We start from the raw sequence: 10,000 nt of genomic DNA on the forward strand, positions 1-10,000 counted from the left end.
GGCCAAATTTGTGGCTTTACCATGTCGCAGCGACGGGCCAAATTTGTGGCTTTACCATGTAGCAGCGACGGGCCAAATTTGTGGCTCTACCATGTAGCAGCGACGGGCCAAATTTGTGGCTCTACCATGTAGCAGCGAGGGGCCAAATTTGTGGCTTTACCATGTAGCAGCGAGGGGCCAAATTTGTGGCTTTACCATGTAGCAGCGAGGGGCCAAATTTGTGGCTTTACCATGTAGCAGCGACGGGCCAAATTTGTGCCATGATATAGACCCCCCCAAAAATAGATGATGCATAAACTGATCACAAAGGCGTTGATATGAAAGGATTCGTGTGAGTGATGATTTTTTCTCATTTTGCTTGCTTAGAGGGAAGAGCCTTTAAGAAACATGATCCCCGCAGCTACCGGGTTAATTCTCACCGAAATTATATGGTAAAAAATAGAGAAAGAATGAAAGAAAGAAAAAGGGAAATGCTGTTACGTGGAGGATAGACGCGCATGTTGCATTATTCATCCTCGAAGTACTGTATTCATAATTAACAACTGGTGCAGAGAGGCAGGAAGGGACAGCCCGAGCCTCCAGCGACGGGCAGGAAGCTATGCAATGATAATGATGATTGTAATGATGGCTACTGTAACGATGATGATGATGGTGATGATGACTAATAATAATGATAATGAGAACGTGAAGTATACATTTTTTTTTTTTTTTTTTTTTTTTTTTTTTTTACAGCAGAGGAGTCAGTTCAAGGGCATAAAAAAAGGTACCAAATGTTAAAAAAAAAAAGCCCGATACTCACATTATCACTTTACATATAGTCTTACGAAAAATTGTTTGTACATAAGATAAATATTGGATGCATATAGTTTTTAATGTGCTCTCTCTCTCTCTCTCTCTCTCTCTCTCTCTCTCTCTCTCTCTCTCTCTCTCTCTCTCTCTCTCTCTCTCTCTGTATCTATCTATCTATACTTCCTTCCGTCCGCTCCGTTTTGCAGTGCGTAGGAATGAAAATAGATAAAAACAAACAAAAAACAAAAGAAAATCGCCAAATACGTATAGAGGAAACGTAATCAAAATCCTTCGTCATATCTCTATTATCACCGACGTCACACTTTTTTTTCTCTTCCTGTTACCGTATATCTTCGCTTTATCGGGGCTCTACAACGCGCAACACAACGCCGCTGCCTCGTCATCGCTGTCATTGCGTTCGAATCTTCCGTAAAAAAATAAATAGATAAACCTTACCGGCGGATTAGCGAGCGTTTACTATCATCGTGACGTCATGCACTCTTACTGATGATGATGATGATGATGATGGTGATGATGTTACTGATAAACGTAATGAATAAGTAAAGAAAAAAGAAAGAATTATGTGAAAATATCGATAGGAAAAGAAGAGAGAAGAAAGAAAGAAAAAAGAAAAAAGAAAAAAAGAAAGAGAGAGAATTTAGGAAAGAAAACAAGAAGAAAAGAAAAGAAAGTCAAAAGAAAGAATAATAAAGCAAAAAAGAAGTAAAGAAAGAGAAAGAAGGAAAGAGTGAGAAAGAGAGACAAAAAAAGAAGAAAAGAAAGAAGGAAAGAGACAAAAAAAATAAAAGAGAGAGAGAGAGAGAGAGAGAGAGAGAGAGAGAGAGAGAGAGAGAGAGACGGCAGTGCACCTTTGGGTCTTTGTAAATATATATGTATGTTTAAATAAAAAAAAGACAGACAAAGAGAGAGAGAGAGAGAGAGAGAGAGAGAGAGAGAGAGAGAGAGAGAGAGAGAGAGAGAGAGAGAGAGAGAGAGAGAGAGAGAGAATGACCCGGCTGTAACCTGGATTTAAAGATCAGTGAAAACAGTCGTCATTGAAAAGCCAGCGATAAAATAATATAAAAAAAACATTGCCATTTTATAAAGGTTAAAAAAAGTTCTCATTTGTAAAGGGAAAAAAAGAATGAATCGCACGGTTTAATTAGCGAGGGAAAAATATTCGTAATTTTTTTTCTTTCTCATTTGCATTTAGAGAAAAAAATCGTTAAAGGCCAGAAAAGTAAAGAAAAAAGGAATTACAACCAAAATGAAACGAAAGAAAAAAAGAAGAGGAAGAAAAAAAATAGCCCGCTAATTAAACACATCAGAACGAAACGAACGAAAAAAAAATCCGAATAATACGTTTGGAAGTAAAATGAAAAACAAACAAAAAAAGGATGATAAGCAACTAACGAAAAACAAAAAAACGCTTTATTTTTATTTTTCATTGGCCAAGGAGACAGGATTTAAAAGTCCAAACAAACAAACAAACAAACTATAAAATGAGTAACACTTCCACCATCTCCCCAAAAATATGATAAAAGCGAATAAAAAAACAGATTAAGTTATACAAAACAAATAAAAAAAAAGCATGAAGTTAGGAAGATAATCAGTGTTGGATAGAGAGGTGCGTAGTCTTCTGCATATAGAGGATGTGAAACAGTGCGTAGAAGAGTAATAATAGTAATAATGCGATAGAAGAAGAAGAAAATAGATACATAGATACATAGCTAAATAGATACATACATAGAAGAGTAATAATAGTAATAATGCGATAGAAGAAGAAGAAAATAGATACATAGATACATAGCCAAATAGATACATACATAGAAGAGTAATAATAGTAATAATGCGATAGAAGAAGAAAATAGATACATAGATACATAGCCAAATAGATACATACATAGAAGAGTAATAATAGTAATAATGCGATAGAAGAAGAAGAAAATAGATACATAGATACATAGCTAAATAGATACATACATAGAAGAGTAATAATAGTAATAATGCGATAGAAGAAGAAGAAAATAGATACATAGATACATAGCTAAATAGATACATACATACAAACAAACAAACATAGATAAACACACATATGCATAATTTTTACTACATATATATATTTAGTTGATAGATAGATATATGGACAGGAAAATAGATACACAGATTAACATACATAAACCTACACTCATCCATACAAACATTCATAGAAATAAGAGAAATACACATATATATGCTTTTTTTTTCAGATGTATTTAGTAGCTTATATATTTGATGGCTATTTATTTATTTATTTTTTATTTCCAAGCGCCAAGGATGAAATGATTTAAAGATCAAAACAAAACAAAACAAGGATGATAATGCCCATTCCTCCCCCGCAAACCCAATTTAAATCCAAGGGCAAAGAATGAAAGGATTTAAATGCCAAAACAAGTCAAAACAATACTAACACTGTCCCTTCCCTTCCCTCCCACAGCCGTCCCTGGTCCCACTCGTACGGCGGGGGCGAAGCAGCCAACCTCAGCCAATCAGTGTGCCGCCTCGCCGTGACGTCATGCGAAGAGGGTGGTACGGGGGGCGACGAGAGGGGGGGCGGGGCAGGACCAAGCTCCCTCCCCCACATGCCCCTCTCCTCCGCCTCCACCACCTCCTCCTCCAACTCCTCCGGTACGTATGAGTTTGTGGTGTGTGTGTGTGTGTGTGTGTGTGTGTGTGTGTGTGTGTGTATAGACATGCAATATATGTGTGTAGATGTATTTATATTCGTAAACATTAGCATACACACACACACACACACACACACACACACACACACACACACACACACACACACACACACACACACACACACACACACACACACACACACACACACACACACACACACACACACACAGGAGGAAACGAGAGAAAAAAATAAAGTTCATGTGATCATTATCGAGAGAGAGAGAGAGAGAGAGAGAGAGAGAGAGAGAGAGAGCACGACAAAGAGAAAGAGAGAAAAAACGATTAAAAAGGGGAAAATGGAAGTAATTAGATAATAACGGAGGAAAGTATAATGAGAGAAGGGAGAGGAAAATTTACGATACTTAGGAGAGAAGGAGAAAGAAAGGAAGGATGGAGGAGGAGGAGGAGGAGGAGAAGAGGTTGAGGGTGAAAAAAGTAGATGGATAGATAGGGAAATCAAATAGATACATAGGGTAACAAATAGATAAATATACAAATACAAAAATAAAAATACACAAATCAATACAAATAGATACATAGATACATAGACAGATACATACATATAAACAAACAAACATAGATAAACACGAATATACATAATTTCTACTACAGATATATTTAGTCGATAGATAGATAGATAGACAGGGAAATAGATACACAGATTAACATACATATACACACATCCATACAAACCCCTCTTTCGGCCACCTCTGGATTCTTTTTAGGAGCAGCGAATAGCAGGTTTTTTTTTATTATTGTTTCTCTTTTTTTGTGCCCTTGAGCTGTCTCCTTTGTTGTAAAAAAAAAATACATAGAAATAAGATAAATTCACATATATATATATATATATATATATATATATATATATATATATATATATATATATATATATATGCATTTTTTTTTTTTTTTTGCAGATGTATTTAGTAGCTTATATATTTGATAGCTATTTATTTATTTATTTTATCTAACTATCTCTTCACTTTCCTAGCTAGCAATTAACCCAAAATATTATAATCCCAAATTTCTTAGTAAGCAATTAACCGAAAATACTGTCACCTTGAATTCATTGTAAAAGTAAACTTGAAACATGAATAAACATGAAGAAAAGTCGAAAAATGAAACAAAATAAAACCTTAAATTAATTGTAAAAGGTAAAATAGAAACATGTATCGAAAAAGAAAAAAAGAAATTGAAATGCATATGTAATTAGATTCTTAATTAACTCAGACTACAGATTTAGGCCTATTGGAAGTTTTAGAACGTATAGGAATTTGGTCTAATGAATGGAATATAAGACTAATTGATTTTTTTCTCTTCCTTTTTCTTCTCCCTTATTCTTCTCCACTGTCCTCATTTCTTTCCTCCCAACGTCCCTTCCCACAATTCCTCATCATTTCCCTCACTTTTTTTTGTCATTTTCTTCTCATACTCCTAATTTTTCCCATTTTTTCCTCACTTTTCTTCATTTTTTCATCTTCGTGTTTTTTCTCATTTTCCCTTTCCTCCCTTCCTCTTCCTCCCTCCTTCCTCCTCCCTTTCCTTCCTTCCTCTTCCCTTTCCTCCCTTCCTCTTCCTTCCTCTTCCCTTTCCTCCCTTCCTCTTCCTCTCTCCTTCCTCCTCCATTTCTTCCCTCCCTCTTCCTCCCTCCTTCCTCCTCATTTTCCTCACTTCCTTCTTCCCCCTCCCCCCCCCTCCTCACCATGCAGAGGGCAGCGGAGTGTTCCAAAAATTCAAGAAATCTTTGTCCCTTCGTCTCGCTCGTAAGGGGAGCAGGGATGGCACCCCCACCCTGCCCCCGCCCCCCCACAGCGCCCCCCCAGCCGCGCCCCCCGATCCCCCGGAGGACTCTACGGGTGACCTCTCCCCCCACCCCCACCACCCCCACCCTCACCAGCAGCTGCCGCGGCGGTGGGGGTCGTTCAGCCGGGACGACGACCCCGCCAAGACGACCTTCCTGTGAGTACTGATGACGATGTTGTTGTTGTTGTTGTTGTTGTTGTTGTTGTTGTTGTTTTGTTTCTCATATTGGTATCAGTATGTTCTTTTATTTATTTTCTTGTTGTTGAGTTATTTTTTTGTAATTTTTTGCTTAATTTTTCCTTTTTTTTCGTCTCCTTTTGCTTCTCTTTTTTGGGGAGCCACTTCGTCTATTGTCGTTTTTTCTTCTTTTTTTGTCGTACTTTTTGCTGGGTTAATTTTTATTATTTCTTTTTTTATTTCGTTTTTCCTTTCTTTTTTTTGTCTTACTTTTTGGTCTAAATCGTTATATTGTCAATTATTATTTCTCATTTATCTTTTTCATCTTTTGTTTTCATATTATTGACGTGTTCTTTGTTGTTGTTGTTGTTGTAATTCGTGTTTTCCTTCCTTCGCTGCCTCTTTTTTTTATTTGTGTTGTTTAGTCAGGAAAAAGGAAAATGAAGTGGAGAGGAAAAAGCGAATGTTGGTTAAGGAGAAGGGAGAAGAAAAGAGGAGGGCAGGGAGAAGAAAAGAGGAGAGAAGGGAGAAGAAAAGAGGAGGGCAGGGAGAAGAAAAGAGGAGGGCAGGGAGAAGAAAAGAGGAGAGAAGGGAGAAGAAAAGAGGAGAGAAGGGAGAATAAAAGAGGAGGGCAGGGAGAAGAAAAGAGGAGGGCAGGGAGAAGAAAAGAGGAGGGCAGGGAGAAGAAAAGAGGAGAGAAGGGAGAAGAAAAGAGGAGGGCAGGGAGAAGAAAAGAGGAGAGAAGGGAGAAGAAAAGAGGAGGGCAGGGAGAAGAAAAGAGGAGGGCAGGGAGAAGAAAAGAGGAGAGAAGGGAGAAGAAAAGAGAGGTTGTAATGGTAAATGTCTCTTAAACTTCTCTTTATTCTTTTTAATATTATATGCATGTAAAATTCGTAGTATGCAGGATGTGGCAATTTCTTGTTTTTTTTTTTTTATCTGCGTGGAAAATGTTGAAAAAGAAATCAACTGAGAACAAAAGAAGAAGGTAAGAAAGAAAGAGAGGAAGGAAGGAAGGATGGAAGAAAAAAAAGGAAAGAAGGAAATCAAGAAAAGAATAAAGAAAGGAAATAAAGGTAAAGAAATTAACGACAAAAAAATAGAGAAACAAATCAACTGAAAACGAAAGAAAGAAGGTAAGAAAGAAAGAAAGAGAGGAAGGAAGGAAGGATGAAAAAAGGAAAGAAGGAAATCAAGAAAAGAATAAAGAAAGGAAATAAAGGTAAAGAAATTAACGACAAAGAAATAGAGAAACAAATCAACTGAAAACGAAAGAAAGGAGGTAAGAAAGAAAGAAAGAGAGGAAGGAAGGAAGGATGAAAAAAGGAAAGAAGGAAATCAAGAAAAGAATAAAGAAAGGAAAAAAGGTAAGATAGAAATGAGCAGGAAAAGAAAACGAAGGATGTGGAAAAAAAAGGACCAGGCAGAGAGAGAGAGAGAGACTGGGGCCTTATCGATGAAATATGTAAGTAATGGAGACACACACACACACACACACACACACACACGGTAACCTACCGTGTGTGTGTGTATATATATATATATATATATATATATATATATATATATATATATATATATATATATATATATATATATATATATATATATATACATAATGGCAGTCTATTTCCATGTATTGGTCCGGACCCAGCTAACGCCGCATCCAATTTCAAAGAGCCATTTTTTCAAAGATAATATATACGTAATTCCAGTCTACTAAACCACCCTCAGTTAATTTCTGCACCTGTATTACGTTTAGGAGAGCCAGATTTAAAGGAAGACCTGCATACATAACGTCGGTCTGCCTCAGTTCAGTAAACCGCCACAAATGTAAAACAAGTATATAAACGGGCATCGTATTGTTCCACGCCCAGTTAACGTCGTCTCAAGTTCCAAAGAGTCACAATTTTTAGGTAATATAAATCTACACGTAAGGCAATTTTGTCTCCTTGTATAAATTCACGCCCAGTCAATACCCCCGTCCAGATTCCGTTTACGTGCAGCAAGCTATAAAGGAAGACCTATACATGCATAACCTTGGTCTACTTCAGTTCAATAATCCACCACAAATGTAAGCCACGAGTAAGCGCGTCTCGCCACTCTGTCCCCGTTCATTAATATATACACCGAGAAGCTCTGACTGGCGTCCCCGAATGGTGAACGAACCTCCTCTTCTGCTGCTGCTGCTGTATACCGAAACGCCACATTATTCACGAGGTCAGGCGGCGGAATGGGTAAAGGTTGGTATTGTCAGATGCGCCCACCCCTCACACCAACTATTTTCAAAGGCCAAAAAGGAGGTTAATCGAGTTCTAATGAGTGTTCTTTTAGGTTCACGGTACAGAAGAAGGCTCAGACTACCACCAGGGTCATAAAAGTACCCCTGGAAATGCCCAAAACTCCCACGAAAGACCAGTAAATTACGTGTTCTTGGGCGCAGAAATGTTTAAAGAGAGAGGGAGTAAGAAATGAGGATTCCATGGGTCAAGCACTACGAAGCACTACGAAACACTACGATTTGCTACGATTATCCTCAGATTTGAATCCAATAGGTTACGGTAAGATACGATTTGATCAGGATCACCTACCCGCGCGCTCACCAGCTGACCTCCCTGCCACCTTCGCCTCGCCCTCTCTGCCGCTCCCCCCTTCACGCCTCAGCACCCCAGCACGACCCAGTGTAGCATTCTGAGTGTAGGTAGGAATAACCCCTCGCACAATTACTCCTTAAATGACACTCCTCTAAGCAGGTCTGGGCGTGAGAGAAACTTAGGAGTCCTAGTGAGCGCTGACCTCCGTCCTAGGGCTCAATGCATTCAGGCTAAAAATCAGGCCAACAGAGTACTGGGTTTCATCTCAAGGAGCGTAAGCAATAGGAGCGCTAAAGTCATCCTCAAACTTTACTTAGCACTAGTTAGACCTCATCTCGATTTTGCAGTTCAGTTCTGGTCCCCCTACTATAGAATGGATATCAAGATGTTAGAATCTGTACAGAGGAGGATGACAAAGATGATTCAGGGGTGAGAAACTTGCCTTATGAAGACAGGCTAAAGCATTTAAATCTACACTCTCTAGAAAGGCGAAGGTTGAGAGGAGGCTTGATCGAAGTCTATAAATGGATGAAGGGCTTTAATAAATGGGATGTCAATAAGATTTTCAAAGTTAAAGAGCCGCTGAGAAAGCCCCATGAGCGTTGGAAGGAAGCGTTCAAGGACCCCGTTCGGTGCCACCAAGCTGGGATCAGGAGGATTTCAGCCGCCGCCGAGTGATGAAACATAGAAGACCACCTATCTGTCCAGAAGACCAGACTCTAGATTCTGGATTAAAGATGAAAGAAGGAGATGCAGGGGGAGGGCAGCATGAAATGCCAAGATGGCGCACTATAACACCTCGCCAGACGGGCTGGGCCCTGGGCCCAGGACCCACCACCACCAGAAGAAAGGAGACCACAGACCATCCCACACCGGGAAGAGGGAGCCTACCGGCATAATGGGCAAGAAAAAAAAAAAAAAAAAAAAAAAAAAAGGTAGGACGCGTGCCAATGGTTTTAAGTTAGACAAATTCAGATTCAACAAAGACATTGGCAAGAATTGGTTCACCAACAGAGTGATGGACGAATGGAACAGGCTTGGGATCCATGTTGTGGGCGCCAATACCATAGATACATTCAAGAAGAGGTTAGATAAAGCCATGGATGGTGAGGTACGGTGGGGTTGAGTGTACAGGAGCTGCCTTGTAAAGGCCAACCGGCCTCTTGCAGACTCCTTACGTTCTTACGTTCTTATGTTCTTATGTACTACTATTATTATTTATGTTATCATTATTTATTTCTATTATTTATTTCCGCTTCATTTCCTTGACTGACCTTTCAATATTACTTTTTCTCTTTCCCCCTCCTCTTCCTCCCTCCTCCCCCTCCTCCTCCTCCTCCTCCTGCTCAAGTCTCACCTTTAGTGGGAAATATGAGCTGTCTTCCTCCATTACCCTTGTTGCCTCCACACCTTATCAGCGAGGAGGAGGAGGAGGAGGAGGGGGAGGAGGAGGAGATGTAATGAAGCATGGAAAGAGGAGAGTGGACTGGAGGGATGGGGTGAGAGAGAGAGAGAGAGAGAGAGAGAGAGAGAAGCATTAGTGTTAAAAGAAGATCGAGGGAACGGAAGGGGAATAAAGATGAGAAGGGGGAAGAGGAGGGGAGAGAAGAGGAAATGGAGGAAAAGGAAGGGGGTGGAGGTGAGGGAGAGAGAAATAGACAAAAAAAAAAGGGTATAGAAGAAAGTGAAATAAAGGAAAGGAGGAAAAAGTGCAAGGTTGTGGAGAAGAGAAGAATAACAAGAGGAAGAAGAAAAAGAGGAGGAAGAGGAAGAAAGGAGAAGGGTGCGGTGAGTGCCTTTAATAATTCTCTCTCTCTCTCTCTCTCTCTCTCTCTCTCTCTCTCTCTCTCTCTCTCTCTCTCTCTCTCTCTCTCTCTCTCTCTCTCTCTCTCTCTCTCTCTCTCTCTCTCTCT

The 10,000-nt window shown here is 39.4% G+C and overlaps 1 protein-coding gene across 11 annotated transcripts in view; it reads left to right on the top strand.

The window, feature by feature from the left end:
- LOC126995572 (rho guanine nucleotide exchange factor 4-like) overlaps positions 1–10,000 on the top strand; it is a 232,256-nt gene that overhangs the window by 81,855 nt on the left and 140,401 nt on the right. For all 11 annotated transcript variants that reach the window (XM_050855228.1, XM_050855235.1, XM_050855233.1 and 8 more), the window contains 2 exons: positions 3,266–3,456; positions 5,226–5,475. In XM_050855228.1, the coding sequence (XP_050711185.1) occupies positions 3,266–3,456; positions 5,226–5,475 (441 nt within the window). The remainder of the gene's footprint in view (positions 1–3,265; positions 3,457–5,225; positions 5,476–10,000) is intronic.

Source organism: Eriocheir sinensis, chromosome 8 (assembly GCF_024679095.1).
Source record: "Eriocheir sinensis breed Jianghai 21 chromosome 8, ASM2467909v1, whole genome shotgun sequence".
In the NCBI taxonomy this organism is placed as follows: Eukaryota; Metazoa; Arthropoda; class Malacostraca; order Decapoda; family Varunidae; genus Eriocheir; species Eriocheir sinensis.